This window comes from Agelaius phoeniceus, chromosome 16 (assembly GCF_051311805.1).
Source record: "Agelaius phoeniceus isolate bAgePho1 chromosome 16, bAgePho1.hap1, whole genome shotgun sequence".
Taxonomy (NCBI): Eukaryota; Metazoa; Chordata; class Aves; order Passeriformes; family Icteridae; genus Agelaius; species Agelaius phoeniceus.
This window is the reverse complement of record NC_135280.1, coordinates 4,654,159-4,671,196: the sequence shown is the minus strand read 5'-3', so window position 1 is coordinate 4,671,196 and position 17,038 is coordinate 4,654,159. Positions and strand designations below refer to the sequence as shown.

The 17,038-nt window shown below is 42.7% G+C and overlaps 2 protein-coding genes across 3 annotated transcripts in view; both read right to left on the bottom strand.

Annotated features, from left to right (window-relative positions):
* The window catches only part of MAD1L1 (mitotic arrest deficient 1 like 1), a 349,791-nt gene extending 335,795 nt beyond the window's left edge, over nucleotides 1-13,996 (bottom strand). The window contains exons 1-9 of one of the 2 annotated variants that reach the window (XM_077186910.1): nucleotides 13,939-13,996; nucleotides 12,703-12,856; nucleotides 11,313-11,453; nucleotides 9,459-9,638; nucleotides 8,110-8,234; nucleotides 7,335-7,416; nucleotides 6,085-6,215; nucleotides 4,836-4,950; nucleotides 4,223-4,284 (exon numbers count right to left, since the gene is read on the bottom strand). In XM_077186910.1, coding sequence (XP_077043025.1) covers nucleotides 4,223-4,284; nucleotides 4,836-4,950; nucleotides 6,085-6,215; nucleotides 7,335-7,416; nucleotides 8,110-8,234; nucleotides 9,459-9,638; nucleotides 11,313-11,453; nucleotides 12,703-12,852 — 986 coding nt within the window. In that variant the 5' untranslated portion in view covers nucleotides 12,853-12,856; nucleotides 13,939-13,996. Of the gene's footprint in view, nucleotides 1-4,222; nucleotides 4,285-4,835; nucleotides 4,951-6,084; nucleotides 6,216-7,334; nucleotides 7,417-8,109; nucleotides 8,235-9,458; nucleotides 9,639-11,312; nucleotides 11,454-12,702; nucleotides 12,857-13,657; nucleotides 13,907-13,938 lie in introns of those variants that run through there. The other variant, XM_077186911.1, reaches the window with a different exon arrangement.
* A 736-nt stretch (nucleotides 13,997-14,732) lies between these two features.
* Nucleotides 14,733-17,038, bottom strand: MRM2 (mitochondrial rRNA methyltransferase 2). Its single transcript, XM_054643973.2, has 3 exons — nucleotides 16,982-17,038; nucleotides 16,082-16,332; nucleotides 14,733-15,391 (listed from the first exon to the last, which is right to left on the bottom strand). Exons 1-3 carry the CDS (start codon nucleotides 17,017-17,019, stop codon nucleotides 14,967-14,969), a joined length of 714 nt encoding a protein of 237 aa, XP_054499948.2. The 5' UTR covers nucleotides 17,020-17,038; the 3' UTR covers nucleotides 14,733-14,966.

The following is a 17,038-nucleotide window of genomic DNA, read 5'->3' as shown; positions in this document are numbered from 1 at the left end:
CCTGCCTGACACAAGAACTGCAGTGGGATGTGACTCAGAACACCCAAGCCCATGAGCAGAGTGTCTGAGCTCCACACAAGAGTCCAAGCACATTTCTCTTTCTGATACATCAGCTCCACCTCTAATTTCCACACTGTATTCCATGGCCCATCAGAAAAGGACAACTGAGATCCTTACTGTGGAAAAAGCCAAAATTATTCTGAAAAGTTGTATGAACAAAATCTTTTGTTTTTTCCTACACATGAACAGCAAGCCTGAGCTGACAGTACCACTGGAAAAAGAAAACAGTGCTCCAAAAAAGAAACACTGACTTAAATAGGCCATGATCAATATATTTGATCACCAATATAAAATAACTCTGTTGTGTATACAAAGATCTTTGAACCCAGCAGATGAATCTGTAAAAACTTTATACTCATTACTTCCATTAAAAAAACCACGAAGCAATATAGGAAAAAAAACAAACCCTGTATCACACACTACTTTTTATTACCTCAAAAAAGAAAAAAAGCTTGGACTAAAATTCCTCTGAAGCTGTTGTTTGTGATCCACCTGGCAGCCTTCACCCACTTGTATGACTCTTCAGCCAAACTCCAACCTTTCAAAGCTTGCAATCTTCTGCCACTTATGGAATAACACAAAGACAAATTTAAACCTTGTCAGCTGCTATCAGTGGCTATCAGTACCTTCAGTATCTGAGTTACTGCCTCAGCTTTAACAAATACCTGATGCACATCTTTTTCCATCATTCAGTACTCCAGGGTATATCTATTTATGGATAGCAAATCAGTTGCTAAATTCATTAGAGGACAAAAACAATATCAACCAAACACAGACAAACAGCAGCAAAGGAGGCTTATTTAGATTAATAGCTCACAGAACAAGCACCCTCATTTTTTATTTGGGCATCCTCTAAATGCTGCAGAAGGGAAAGGCAGAACAACAACAGCACTGCTCTGAAAATGCAATTCGAAGGCTTGGGGTGGGGAGAAAAGAACCAGGCTGTGAAGAACTCCTATGAAACAACACAAAATGAAGAATACATGGTGTAAACATGAAGTTTACAAAGTCTGCTAGAGAAACAGCTCCATATTCCATTAGAGAAACCTGCACAAGCCATTTTCATACCAAGGTACAGCCCGGAGTACCGGGCAAGGAGACGGTGAGTGGATGCAGGGAGCATGAAAGGGAGTTTAAAAGTTCTGCCGGCAGCAATCAGGAGCTTTCCTGAGCGCAGCTGCCCCTTCCCAAGGCTGATGGATTCACACCGGGCTGAACCCCAGGCTGGAGCCAGCCCGGTCCTTCCCCTGCAGGAGAGCGGGCGCCATCTCGTGGGAGCTCTGAGCTTTGTCACCCAAATAAAGCCACGGCTGTCACCCAAATCCAGCCCCAAGTATTTTTCTGTTAAAATAGATTAACTGTTAATTGGCAGTAGAGGAACTGCCTGGAAAACATCTCTAAGCTAATAGTTCAATGCAGAAAAAACAACCGAGTGTGTCACAATTAACATGGTTTGTCAGTGAAGATGGTCAACAAGACAATTACTCAAGTACTTGATTTTGAAGAACTATAAACTACATCAGCACATCCTGGAGAGACAGAGTTTAAGAAGTTTGCTTTCTCAACACAACCCTTTCCTAATAAAAGTCCTAAAAAAGCTGTGTATAAATATCCTTCTATAGGACAGTGCACTCCAAAATAAATAAGACTTTCTGCTCACAGAGCAAGAATTTAACTTTTGTGGTTTTTATCCCTTTACAGCTGAAACCAATTCTACAGCAGAAGTATCAAGTCAGAGCAACACATGACAAATGTATGAAAATCCCTGGCAGCATAACAGTAACACACAAAAAAGACCTAGATCCACAATAAAAACCAGAGCCAACTATACTGGCAAGGTAGGCAGAAAGAAGCTCAAGAAATCCAAAGGACATATAACTGAACACAAGAAAGAGGACACAGATTTATAATGTGTACACACGAACCATATATAGCACATATGATGAGTCCTATTTTCTTATTTATCTACTGCACAGCACAGGGATATTTTGCTATAGAGCCACAGCTGTCTTGGTTTCCACTGTTTATGAAGAGAGAGAAAGCCCAGGAGCTTACAAGTGGAATCCAGAACGAGCAAACAGAAGATTAGCCAGAGTCAACTGTTAATGAACTTGTTTTCCCCCCACAAGGTGAAGCATTATAAACACTCTTCCATTGTCACCAAAAAGAGACCAGTACTAAAAACAGTTGGATTACCACTACACTCCTGAAAGCTGCACCTCCTTCCCAAGTATTATTACATAAAATTACACTGCAAGGGCTGATCATAAGCCAATCTGACAAAAAGCCTGCTGGGAGCAGGCAATCAGTGAACAGAAACCACTGAGAGCAGACACTGAACAAGCCCTGTGGAAGTGCTGGAGGAAATGAAAAATCATCCTCTGCTAAAACGCCACACACTGCATGCACTTCCCTTATATCCTCTGTACCAATGAAGAACCCGATAAGAAAAGATGAGAAATCCTAATTTATTCCCTCTTCCCCTTTCTTATCTAGTTATTAGCAAACAGAACATTCCTCTGGCTCTTTGGGACAATCAGCCAACTTGTTCCCATTTCTTTTCTACTATGAGATGGGCAATTAACTCTTCTCAAACTTTCACCAACAGCATTTTCCAGGATCAAACCAGGACAATGATCTCTCACCATCTTCATCACCTTCACAAAAATTAATGTAATTCATGCTGTAAGAAGTCTGAGCAAGAAAAGAAAAAGAACAATAAGGGAGGGAGGGGGAAATCATCCAGTCCCACTTGCTCCAATTACATGAAAAGATGATCTTTGTCAAGAGCAATTCCCCTTTCTGTAGAAGGTGCCATTAATAGCACTAAACAATATGGCCCAATCACAAAACTAGCACTTCACAGTGAATATTCTGATTTTAAATGAAGGAGTTATTAGACTTCAACAGGCAGAATCACTTGGTTCCATTTCTCTCCCACTGTGAAATTACCTCGTTAAACCTTTAACAGCTTGAGGTAAGTAAAAAGCTTTTACTCCAAAAGCTTTTGTGAAAAGGATCCCTACAATTTCTGTCCATACCTTACCATAGGAGACTTAGCATAATTCCATCTTCATCTAAATGTATGGATCCCCAGCAGATGCAGGAGAGAACCTCAAGCTTGCTACCTACCAGCAGGCCTCAGGAAAAGGTTCGTTATCCTCATTAAACAGAAAACACTGAGGAAATTAAGGGAGCTTTCCCAAGTGGGAACACAAGTATCTTTCACATGAAGCACAGATGTGTAGAAACCATCTGTGCATTTCCAAACAATCCCAGCAGTGTGCAGACACAGCTCTGTGGCTGGGTATGTGGAATGAATGGAATGGAGAAACAACTGGCAAGATGAGGTTCTGCTGCTCATGTTTTCAGCTTTGACCCAGTGTGAAAAGTGATCAATCCTCTTATCAATTATTTACAAAGAAGCATCTCCTTTTCTCATGTAATAGCACTGCAAATATTTAGAGAAAATAAAACAGTGTTGAAATATGGCACACAAAAGACTCATATATACACAGAAAATGATCAGAAATTCCACTATTTCCAGCTCCTTTTTATACCACATACACTGGGACCTTAAAAAATCTGGTTCACTGCTCCAGATGTCAGGAGGAGCTGTTGAGTACCAGCACACAGACCAGCTGGTGTAAGAAAACACAACTGGGGAGTGGCTTTGACAAAATAACTAAAATAACATTTCTTCAGCTGCTTTAGGGAAAGAAAGTCACAACATGATCTAGCAGCTAATTTTGATATCCAGATTTCACGGGAAATATGTTTACAATAGTTTGCCACAACTAGCACACATTCTCTTCTCTGGACATCTAAAATTCTTAGAAATTCACTTATTAAGCATGTGGAATCTCTTAACTAAATAAAAATGCAGCTATACACAAAAGGTTTCAAGAATTCAAAATTGATCCCCAGCCTCAAAGACATTACTCAAGGTTACTTGGTGAAACACATTTCTTAGATTTCAAAGTTACTTTAAAAATTGTGTTATCTTATTTTCTTCTCATATATAATGAAATGTACTATATAATGAATGTACATGAAGAAGGGACAGAAAGAAAGCATGGCCAACACACTTAAGAGATCAGTCAGAAGATTAAGAGGAAAGGGCTTAAAAGTCTTACTTCCCTCCAGAGCTGGGAGCACATACCTGATATTTAAGCCAGTGCTCTGATCCAGTTTCTCCCAGCTTTGTAATTTTCCCAGAAGTTTCTAAAGTGAAGATTAAAAGTAGAGTTAGACATAGACACATGTTCTAACAGCTCACCAGAGCTGTTAGAAAACTCAAAACCAGAGTTTTCTCATAATCCTCCATGCAAAGTCAGTGTCATTCCTTCTCCTCCTGTGGATTTCCTGATCTTATCCAGCACTTTGGGTTTGTCATTCTGCAGCCCTGGGTACCAAGGTTCTTCACACACATGTTTGACACCACCATGTCTGGATAGAGCTTGATGCCAGAAAAAGCCTTTCCAGCAGAAGAAAGGTAACAGAGACACATCAAGGCTAAAATAGACACTATGATGAGATGATTCTGTACACAAAATCCCCAGCTGAACAGTAAATATCCTTTTTGCCTTTCACCCCTTCCTTGCCATGACTCCCCTCATGGTGACTTTCCAGTTTGGGAATGGCTGGTTTGAGTCCATTAACTAAAGGAGATACCATATCTCAAGTAACACAATAGAGGAAGAGCCTAAAAGTCAGACCAGGCAATAGAGGAAACTCCTGTCCTGTTCATCCACCAGATGTTCACAGCTCCTCACCTCATTTTCCAATTCCACAGTCACGAGCTGTGCTTGGACTTTCTCATAGCGTTCCAGCTTTCTTTGGAGACCTTCCACCTCCTCTTTAAGCAAACCATTGTTTTCTTTCATTTCCCTGTGATGAAGAGAGAGTTACTAGAGATTCATGCAAGGCAATTCCCTTTCACAAACTTTCTGATATACAGGAATCCCATGGGAATCATGACATTCAACTGACTCACTTCTATAACCTTCACAGCAAAGCCACTGCTACCAAAAAAATACAGTTCTATTGAAATTAAATTTTTATACTCTAAATACCATCCTAATTATGCCCAAACAAGCTGAAGCTTTGTGTCTGCTTTACTATTTGTCAAAACAAGGGTAACAAAAGACTCCAAACTCTGCTTTTCAGTCTGACTGGAACACAGCAAGCTGTACAGACCTGGGCTTTGGAGCACTGCTTGGTTTTACTTCAATAGAGGTGTACAAGGGTGAAATATATCTGTACAAAAGCAAATGACCTTTAATCTGTTGGTATGTTCCAGTGTAGAAGAAAAAGCATGAGAAAAAATTCCAAGACTACCAATTAAAAATTATAATGAAATAATTACAAGACCAAAACCTAGGAAAACTACTTAATTAAAAAAAAAAAAAGCTGGCAAGATGACTCGTGTAATTTTTTAAAAAGACAAATAACAATAACAACAAACACCCAAAACTTTAAGGCAATTTATTTCACATTATATTTAATTTAATTTTTCAAACTGATTGCCACTTTGACAATCCAGAATGCCTACCATACCCAATGGCTGTATCAGAGTTTAGAAATTTAAACAAGACACTTTCTAAACATTATGCTGGAACAACAGGCCTTTAAAACAGTGGTAACAATAGCTAAGCAAAACCACTTCTTAAAGGAATGTTCAACTGCCTCTTTCCCCTACAGGAAATTCTTTCCCCAGTCTGTATGGAGTTCATCATTCCATTTAAACATTGAATTTTGTTCTAACAATCCAAAATCAGCACCCAGAACAATGAAGTCACATTCTGTGAGGCTCCTGTGTTCAAGAAGATTCCTCAGATCCTGTCAGATCCTCTCATCTAGTAAGCACCATAACACTGCTCAATTCATAGGCAGTATTTATATTAAATACTTCCTTCTGAGCTTTCCCATGTGGAAACCCTAAAGAGGGATGTAAAGGACAGACAGTGCAGCTGGAGCATGTACAGAAGAACACAACCCTCAACACCTGAGCCCTTCCTTCACCTGAAGTAGGCGTTTTCCTCCCTGAGCTGGCGCAATTCACGCTCCATTTTTGGGAAACGAGCCAGTTCTGCCTTCATGTTCTTGACAATTACAGCATCATGTTCCTGCTGGGACAGCTTCTGCTCCAGATCCTGGAAAACAAGGGATGAGAACAGGACAGCAATGAGTAAGTTGGAATTTGTAAGAGCTATTTCTGCTTTGTACCTTTTAAGCTCAAATCAAGAACTGGATGAAGTTGGAAGGGAACTCAAGAGGTCATGTGGTCCAATCCATGCTCAAAGCAGGGATGACTCTTGTTGCACTTTAAACACCTGGGCTGGTCTCTTCTCTCTACACCTGCTCAATCCAAGTTCACAACAAAAAAACCCTCAGTTACTCATTAAAATGATCTTCTATAAACTGAACCAAATCTGTGATTTTCTTGTCCTCCATCCCTCCACCAACAAAGCGGGAACCATTTGAATGACCTGCAAGAATTAGGTACAGAAAGAAACACTAATGTGCATTTCAATATTATGGTAAATGTTGGGGCATTTTCCATTAAAAACCCAAATTATTTAGGGTTGTGTTGCAGACTTATATCCTGTTTTCCATCTTTTCATTTCCATGGAGAAAGTCTCCCCTTGCTGGCCATCAGGTTGCTTTCACAGTAAGGCAGTGCCACTGTCAGCACTGCTCAAACCAAAGTAACTCTCCACATCTGCCTCTGCCAGGAAAACAAGATAAATGAAAAGGATACACTCCCACCAACCTATGTGCTCATTTGGAAGCACAAAAAGCATCTCTACACTGATGTTTAAGATAGTGTAGTTTTGAAAGCTTTACAAGTAATTGCACTTTCTAAACACAACTGCAGAGGAAGGATTTTCTGGGAAGCAGAAAATAACTGTAGCTCATCACACACCATTTGAAAAAAGATCAATCTAGAAGCAGGCTTTTGCAGAGCAAATTTGTGCTGTGGCACAAGACCAAAAAAAGCATTCCTACAGAGCACTGCTTAAGGATATAAATCACCTATCTATAGAGAAAGGATGCTTTTTTCAATCAATTGATACAACAAAGTGTCATGTTACAGCTAATTGTGGATAGCCTGGTCCACCCAAGCTCAACTCTTGCTAGCAACCAACTCAGGTACTTACATAACAAATTAACCTTTTACATCTGCAACAGCCAGGTTTTAAAAAGCAGTGTTCTGCTCTTCCACTGAAGGAATTAAAATCTAAAGCTATATAGGTCACAAAGTTTCTTACCTTAATCTTCTGTTCATATTCTGTCAGTAAGGACTGGCTTGCTTGCAGTGTCTGGATTTGCTGACTTGCCTCCTGCCATTTCCTGTCAGATGAAGACACAAGAGGCACTTGAGCACCCAGAATTCAGGTACCACAAATAACCCACCTTCAGAAGTCTCTGACCAACAGAGTCAAACAGCACTAACAAGGTAAATGCTGCTCTTATACAACACTTGCTCTTTCAATCTCACACTCATATCAGCTCCCTCTTATTTAGAGACAAAAATATCCATTCATTTTAATAAAAAGAAGTATCTTGAGAAAAATACAAAAAAATCAAGCCACTTAACTCTAAGAACAACAAATATATACTCAGAATAAACAAAATTTCACAACTTAGAAATTGAAGAGCTGAAGTTAGCAAGCAAGAAAAAACACTCCTAACTTTCAATTACCCCTCCACTATGAATTAAGGTTTCATATTACTGCTCTCTTTAGTCCATAAAGTTCAGATCAGCCTTTCCCACCCACGTGCCTTCTGGTAACTCTCCACTGAAAACACGAACCATCACTGAGATTTAAAGCTCAAGTTTGTGGGGTTTTTTCCTTAAGGTACAATTAAAATTGCACCTCAGAGTTGGTTCAAACAATAGCTATAACCTGCACACCCAGATCAAAGAGCCCCTTTGAAGAGCAGAAATCAAACACAGTTGAAAGTTTTCTGAGTGATGACAGCTGCACAAGACTGAAGTTCTGTTTGCCTTTTTCTCCCTACAGTCATTCATCCCCTGCTTACTTTTTTTCAACATCCAGCTGCTCCATCAGTTCCTGCTTCTGAGAGTCTTGGCTTGTCATCTGCATCTCTTGGTTCATTATATTCCATTGCAGCTCTGATATTTTTCCTTTTAATACAGTGATTGTCTGAATTAATGGGAAAAAAAAAAGCATAAACACACAAGGCTGTGACTTTCCAAGCCAGATATTATGGATGATGACAGAAATAATATCCAACTAAAAAACTAACTACTACTAACACAATCTTAGAAACAAACCCACACTCCTGCAAACCTTCAGACCTGCAAACCTACCGCAAAAAAATAAAAGAGAAAATAATTTTGAACTTTAATTTGCCATCCAAATTGTCATTTGCATTATCTCTTAAATGGGTGACCTCAAACTGGCATGAAAAAATATCAAACTTTAAAGTTAGGTGATGTTTTTTTCTAAATATATTAACTCTAAATAAAAGCTCACAGGTTTGTTTCCAATAGCCATTACTCAGCTCCCTGTAACAGAGAAAAAGAGAAATATCTCAAAACATCACATATGCATTGTGTCTTCTAGACAGAGAGACAAGTAGAGTTCTCATCTTGATACTGATAGGAAGAAAAGAACACAGACACAGAACTGCAGCACACATCTTTTAGGTGGGTTTAGTTTCACTCTCCCCTGGTTTTAATCACTGATAACTGGAACATTAAATCTGTTTACCAGCTTTATCACACTGCTACATTTCCAGTGACACCAAGGCAGGAGCAGGGCTTAAGGACTTAGTGATTTGCTGATCAACAGCTGGTATGGGAAAGTTACAAATTAAACTGCTGAACTTAACTATAATGATATTTGAGGAGGCTGAGGGTTGAGAAGATGGTCTGGGCATCCAAATATACCAAAACTGTTACCCAAGTATTCATTCTGCAGTAGAATGCACAGGTATTTAAGACACTTCAAGATGACACACTTGGTACATAATGTTGGTATCATCCACTCTGCTTGAGCCTGCCTGACCTCCCTGAATTTTCCCATACTATCTCCTATATTACTGTTCCTTTCTATCTCCTCCATTACTGTTCTTTTCTTCACACTTCTGAACCCAGATGCTGGATGTTCCATCACACTTTTTTTCCTCCTTCTCCATATCACCTTCTCTAAGAAATCTCTTTCCCTTCTGACCTGCTCTCTTATATCTGGGCTTGGTTTGATTCTAAACTTTCACAGAAAAGATACACACCACCAGGGTTTATTCATTTCCAGGTGATGAACACAATGTTCCAGTTATTTTAAATCAAAAAGGGCATTATCAAGTCACAAGAACTGTAAAGTCACCTGAAGCTAGGAATGAATTAAAAATTACTCTGTTCTTACTTCATTAGCTTCGGCTAATTTGCTCTCCTTCTCTTGCAGCTTCTTACTCATTGTCTCCATGCTCTTCTTGTAAGATTTGTTCATCTCCATTTGCTCTTTCAGTTTATTTTCAGCCTCTGTTTCCCTTTCCTGGTACTGCTTGATACGTGTGAGCAGCTCCTGGTTACGGTCGGCCTCTCGCTGGCCAAGGGAAAAAACACAGAGAGATTTAAGAAGAAAGCAGCAGAAAGGTGAAGCCATTTTTCCTTCTTTTGTCCTCATTCCTCATTACTGTGATCACCAATGGTAATTGCTTTATCATGAAGCAAAGTTACTCAGACCACAGTTTTAACCTAGCAAGGACAAAAATTTATTAGCAGTAACTCAATGGAATTACCCAAGGAATTACCCAGGGAAATGGAGCTGGAAAATTAAGACACCACATTTTCAAAATCTCTTTCACTAAGACATGACTATGAAATACAGATGTGGCTCCACAGACTCCATTGCACACTCCCTAGCAGATTAAAGATGAAAACATTCAATCTCCAATTTAAAGCTGACCCACACACAGCAAATTGACTTTCAGAAACTCAGCCCTCAACAGCTGGGTTAATAAGACAAACTTCCCTCTGCAACTTCTGGAATTGAGGCCATTTAAAAGAAAATATTATTAACTAACACAATAAATACTCTTGCAGTCTGACAACCTTTCATATACCATTTCAATTTACTCCTACCACAAATTCATCAATACTTATTGAAAAAATGCATAGTAAATTGCTTTGCTAATCAAAGCAACTGGAGACACGGATTTGCATAGTAAGCAAGGATTATGCAAAGCAATGTGAGGTTCCTAAAACCTTTATCCACATGACTCAGAAAAACACAGAATCTGAGCAGGGTAATTACCACAGTGCTGGATTAATGCTGCTCCCTTTTTTTGTACCAGTATTTCAAGGGTTTCTGTGACTGACTCAGCTACATTCCAGTTTGAACTCTTCCTGGCCTAATCCCACATCACCTTCCTTCAGAGGAAGGAGGAATTTAGTCACTGACTCCCTATTTCACAACCACACACTAAATCTGTCACCCTCATAAAATACAACAAAACATAGTTATTATTTTTTACAGATTTCTTTTTCAATAATCAGCCACATAGCAGACTTTTATTATGCTACAAAAGCCACTGATCCACAGCTTATTTCAGTAATGTCGTTAAGCAAACATATGTGGGCAGAAAAGCAGAACCCAATAAAAGCTATTAGTCCCTGAGTGAGGCTCACTGTTTTATCAGTGCAGGCTCTCTTGCGTGACACTGCATGGCTGGAACTGCTGCCATTCCAATTAATTACAGTCACACAAACCAAATGCTGGCAATTGTGCCAGCAGAACTTTAAACCCTCTAGGAGAAAAATTATTAAATACTTCTGGGAGAAACATATAACAAATCCCTTTTGTTACTGCTACCCGTGACAACTTCAGGGCTAAGCTAACAGAATCCAGTGAGCAGATCAGCAGTCTGTGAACCTAACAAGGCTTCAAGTTCACACTCTTGTGCACATTGGCAAGTTAGTGCAGTGCACTGAGAGAGGACCTGCAGAGCAGTTCTTGTAGTGCATTGGTGCTGGCAACTTGACACCCACACCTGCAGTAAATGCATTCCAGATTCACTGAAGTCCTGCTCTGAAGACAGTGTCCATTAGCAGTCAGAGAACACCAGGCTTGCTCCTGGAGTGCACCTTTCAGTTCAGTTTCACTCCAAAAAGAGACAGACCACTGCAAACCAATGCACATCCCTGAACCAAACCACTGATGTAAATGTGTTCTGGCTTAGGCCAATGCTGCCAAGCCATGAGCAAACATCCCACTCACCTCATAGTTCCTGGCATTGGTATTGGCTGCCTTCTCCAGCTCGATGCGAGCTCGTTTGTGGCTCAGCTCCATCTGCATCTTCTCCCGTTCCACCTGCAGCAGCTGGGATTTGGAGTGGATCTGCCCAGCCTGCTCCTCCAGCTGGCCAGTTCATGTGTGAAAAATTGCACACCATTAACAGCACAACAGTATCAACAGTATCATCATGCCCTGCATTGCTCAGCTAATATTAATTTGCCATTTTACAAACTATCACCACATTTGTGGTACTTCTCACACCAGCTGTAGATGGGGAAACTCAGAGTTCAACACCATGCCCAGAAACCCACATCAAACCAAGGTGAATTGGAAATAAACTAATTCCTGGTTTTTAAGTCAGAATTTCTCAGTCTCTAGATGTAGCCTGACAAAATCTACTTCTCTATCTAAAAAGCTAATTCTGAACTCCCCAAGCCTAAGAAGCACAGATCATACTCCCAATAAAAGTAACTGCTGAGGAAAATAACACATTTTTCCATGAGCTCTACAACATGACCCTTCATTTTTTCATTCAAATTACCTGAGAGCACAGACAATACTAACAGAACTGCTCACATCCTGGTGATGTACATCCAACACACAGCCAGTGGAGACTCTAACCAGAGAGAGCCTCCTGCAACTACTGCTGTCACCAGAGATGTAGCACAGACAGAAAAAGATTAAGTTTTTGTCAACATTCCAAATGCAAAGCAGATTTACATTAAAAAGAAGCAATCTCATTTTTTACTTAGATGCTGAAATAGAAATTATATCAAGGTACAGAATAGAGAAACTTCATTCCAGCCTAATAAACAGTCCCTGGGATCTAAGATGCCAATTTACTTTATGCTTTATGAGCCTGAAGCAGCTAAGAGGAAAAAAAAGTAAATAACCCAGGTGGATAAGAAAGCACAACTGGTTTGCATATCAAAGCCACAGCTCAATGCAAGTCTCCTGGATGTGTCCAGGCTAAGAAGCCTTTAAATCCTGAAAAAAGGTAACAAAGTGTCTTACTAGAAAAATGTTAAGATACCAAGCTCCTTTGTTCAGCAATATAAAAACAACTCACAATTTTATTTCCTGAGCTGGTACACAGATATAACTAGCAGGGAATAAATTCAAAGGACCTTTCTTAAACTTTTACAAAACAGAAATAAACCTGTCTGCCACTGTAAAAAAAATTAAATATATTCTGGGAAAGATTCCAGAATGGTGACAGAAAGCTTCCTTTATTTGTTTGTGTCAATTTCAGAACATCAACTTCAGAAAGAATGGTCAGAACTGAATGAAATTCCCAGCTCCAGGAATCAAAAGGAGCACACAAGCACACTGAAGTGATACTGCAGGCATCACCAAGATGAGGATTCCTCACCTGCATTCTCTGCTGGTACTGCATCTGTAAGGAGCTCTGAGTTGATCCTGGTGTAGCCAGCCCAGACACCCCCTCCATACGCTGTGAAATGAAGTTGTTGAGGGATCTCAGGGTGGAGAAGACAGTGGTATTATTTTCCAAGTCCTCCATGGCTCTGGAAATGCACAGAAAATCATCAGCAAAACACTCAGAGCAAGATGCTCTGCTAAAGAGGAATGCATCATTGTCCTGAGGAAACACTAAACACGAGGTCTTCCAATTTACAGGGTAAAAATCAACCTGCAAATCACTGCTGGGATCCACAGAAAACATAACCCCACCCAGGCTGAAGTTGTAATTTTCTCTGAAATGAGAAAAAGATGCAAGACAACCTCTTCTCTCTGACCAAACCAAATTCATTGTTCTTGCCCCCAGTTTTTGAAGCTGATGGGAGCAGAACTAACTCCACAGTAGCAGCAAACCCTTCCTGCTACACAACTTGTTTCTGGTTTACCAGAAGCACTTTGAACTCTAATTTCCAACAAGAAGTCTTCCCAAGTCCATTGATCATTTGTAAAGTGAAAGTGCATCTCATCATTCATATAATAAGATGTAGCTCTTCCTTCCAATTCAGAAGGGGATTAACTAGAACACTAACTAGATGAATCAGGAGTGGTGCTCAGAAAAGCCTGCAAGGTTTCCCTGGATATTTCAGGAAGCCTTAGGTGAGTCCCTCCAGTGACTGCATACTCTATAAATCCCCAGAAACACCGGAAAAGGTCCAGGACCAGGAAAAGCAGCCCCAACATCCACATGGCTTGTGGCACACACAGAGCCCTGGGGCTGCCTCCTGCATCCCCGGGGTCGCTCCGCAGTTACCGTTTGCATTCACAGCACCACGAGCAGGCGGCGTAAGAGCGGCGCAGAAGCAACAGATCTGCCTAAACCCAAACTGAGCGCTGGATACCAAACGCACCTGCCGGCAGGTAGCTCCAGCAAGCCCTTTCTCAAACCTACTAACAATTAAGGCGACACAGGTGTGGGACCCGGTCCGCTTTAGGCCAAGGCTGCCCCAGGGCACGCAGCGAACACCGAGAGCGACAGCGGCGGGCACGGGGCAGCTCCGGGCACCGAGGGGTTCGCCCGCACGACTCCGCCAGGGGAAGAGCGGGGTGGGACGGGCGCGGTCGGAGCCCTCCTTCTCTCCCCTTGCCCTCCTTCTCTCCCCTCTGCCCCCGTCCCTCGCTCAGCGCTCACCGCCGCGCGCCCCGCTTGGATCTCCCTCCTCGCCCCGGCCACGGGATCTCGCGGGAACTCCGCGCCCACCTCTCGCGAGAACGGCGGCGCCGGCAGCCGTAAGTGCGGCATTATGCGCGCAGCACTGCCCGCGGTACCGTAATGCCCGACACGGTGGGCTGAGCTCGGAGCCCGCCCCGCGCCCTCCTGCCCCGGCACCGATCCATTCAGCTGCCCCAAATGAGCTCCTGATGATATGAGAAAGGCCTCGGAGTCTTAAACCAGCCTCTGGTATAATTCATGCCACAGTCAGCCTGATAAAAGCAGTATTTAATATAAAATTTGTCACTTTCAGATAAGGCAGCAGCTGAATTTATTTGTGCTAACAGATTTCCGGCAATTCAGTCATTCTCCCTGCTGGGATCTTAGGAACACCTTGTGTTTTTGCCTGAGAAACACCACTGGCCACACCTAAAAAGCACTCGGGAGATGATCGGCATGGCCATGACCCTGTCCCACTGCCACTGACTGGATTTATGAGTGCCAGGAAGCAGCAATTCCTAAATATAACCTGAGTCTGCAGGAGAGGCAGCAGAGCCATAGGGCTGAACATTCCCAAGGCAGTTGTGCCTCTCACATGGCTGTGTTACACAACCTGCATGAGGATGCACATCCTGATGTGCCCAGAAATATTTTCTAAAAGGCACTGAATTGGCTCAAACTCCCCTTTGCTGTTCCCTCACATTCCAACAATCACCTTTATGGTCAGCGTCATGTATGACAGCATTAACAGTGCAATGGTTTTCAGGCAAGCATTAAAAACTCATATAATCAACATTTTATTTTCATTTCCTTTACTCCAGCCCCAGAGGTTGCCTTTCAGATTATTCCTCTCCATTCCCAACCATTTTGTCCACAAGTACTTGAAAAGCCTGGTGGACTTGAAGAGTAGCAAACTTCCCCAAGGCCTTAATGGTGGGATTTTCCTTTAAACACCCACTAAACTGAGATTTCCAACCAATGTCAAAGAATCTTGCAGCTCATGACTTTCATTTCCCTCTGTACAGCCTGGCCAAGTAATAAGATTCTGCAGAGTCCTTCCTGCTGGCCTGAGGCTTTATAGTTCTCACATCCTGGAACTGCTCCTTCAGTCTGTTTTGCAGCAGGCGGGCCTCAGATCCATCCCAGAATTTACAGAGCATCGTTCCTTTTGGCTTTAAAATGCTTTGGGCTATATCCAGAAGGCCTAAACACAGCCTGATCAGCTTCTGATGATCCAGCTCTTTAATGCCCGTGGCGTTGGGGGCCATGTCACTCAGGATGACATCTGCCTTCCCTGAGGGAAGCAGGCTCTGGATGGCCCTCAGCGTGCTGGGCTCTGCCATGTCAGTCTCTGACAGGAAAACTGCTCCTTGCAGGGGAGAAATCCGCAGCAGGTCAACGCCAAGCACGAAGCCAGTGCGGAGAGCAGCATCTGCAAGGATGAATGACACAGGGAACACTCAGAGTGGCTGCAAAACCCTGCACGTGCACGAGCTCTGTGCCAGCAGACACAACCACCCCTGCCACAGCTGCCTTCTCGTCCCCTGGCAGTTTGCTGGTGCATCTGGATGGAGGGTTTGCCATAAGCTCAGCCATTCAAGACATAAAAACTCAGCTACTTTGGATAAACGAGGAGGATTTTTCTTTGTTTTCTGCTGCTCTTACAAGGCTGACAGTCCAGAAATCCTGGATAATGGTGCAGATGGTAACACCTCACTTTGTAAATATCAGTGGCTTCACCCATATAAACCATGCAAAGCAGTTGCTTCCATTTTTGAGAAGGGAATAATATTTCAAATAAGCCAAGGTAATTGCTAGAGGTCACACCAATTTCAGAACTGGGTGAAGGGATCTTCCCCATAACAGCTAATCAGATCACCAGTGCCACATGGTATGTTCTATTTCATAAACACAATCTCTCTACATGAAGATTTACTAGGCTCACCCTTTCATGTTTTTATCAGTGACTCTAGCACTTGCCAATACCCATGTCCCCTTCCCACATGATTACTATCATAATGTTTCCTTGATTTCATAGTATTTCGATTTAGATTCCATAGTATTTCACAGATCTTCAAGAGGAGTACCATCTCCATCTTGCCTGCCAAAAAATTGCACTTACCAGTACCTAAGGCATTGACCCTCTCTACAGCAACCTGGCTCCAAGCACCAGGTGCTGCTCCACAGTCAAGAACAGAAAATCCTGGACGAAGAACGCAGAGCTTGTCATCAATTTCCAGCAACTTGAAGGCACTTCGGCACCGGTAGTGCTGCTGCTTCGATGCCTTGACAAAGGGATCCTTCAAGTGCCGCTCCAACCACCTCTGCTCAGTTCCAGTTTTCCTCAGAAACTTCACCGTGGTGTGCAGGCATCTGCTCATTCAAAGCCAGGAAGAGAGACAAGTCAACCAGTTAGTAAATAACCACCCACTCTGTATTTTAAAAGTCTTTATATTTATTAACTCCAGCCACTGCATGCAGCCATGGAGGTTGTGGAGTCTCCCTGTCCGGAGACATTCTCAATACAGCTGGACATGTTCCTATGTCACCAGTTCCATTGGGCTAGATGGTCTCCAGATGTCCCTTCCAACCCAACCATTCTGTGATTCTAAAAAGAAGCCCCCAAATTTGAGATTTCTGGCACCTTTATTTATCAGTTCCTATCACAACAGCAGGGTCAGACTTTGGATGAGGCCTCACGTGCTATCCTGAGCTAAGGGGGGAAAACGATCCCACTCCCGCTTCTGCTCAGGTGTTTTAAGGACACGACATAGCAGAGTGACCCCAGCACTCCTGAGCTGCCTCAGCGGGGCCGGTGGCCTCCGTGAGCCGCTCAGAGGAACGGAGCGATGCCCGAGCTCCCGCAAGCCTGGCAGAGCAACCAAGAGGCACGGCCCCTGCCCGGGCGGCACCCACACTCCCATTAACCCATTCCCGAGGGAATCTCCAGGAACCGGCACTAGCGGCACCCCACCATCGCCCTCGTGGGCGCCGGGATCGCCTCCGCGGCCCCGCCACGCACCTGCCCCCGGCAATGACAGCTCCGCCCGCGGCCGCCATGGCCGCCTCGGCCCGCCCT

Excerpts from the sequence above, each read along its gene's own strand:
- MRM2 (XM_054643973.2), bottom strand. The coding sequence starts at position 17,019 with ATGGCGGCCGCGGGCGGAGCTGTCATTGCCGGGGGCAG. Across the intron at positions 16,333-16,981 it reads GCTGTCATTGCCGGGGGCAG|ATGCCTGCACACCACGGTGA; the intron begins GTGCGTGGCGGG and ends TTGAATGAGCAG. Across the intron at positions 15,392-16,081 it reads GGTCAATGCCTTAGGTACTG|ATGCTGCTCTCCGCACTGGC; the intron begins GTAAGTGCAATT and ends TCATCCTTGCAG.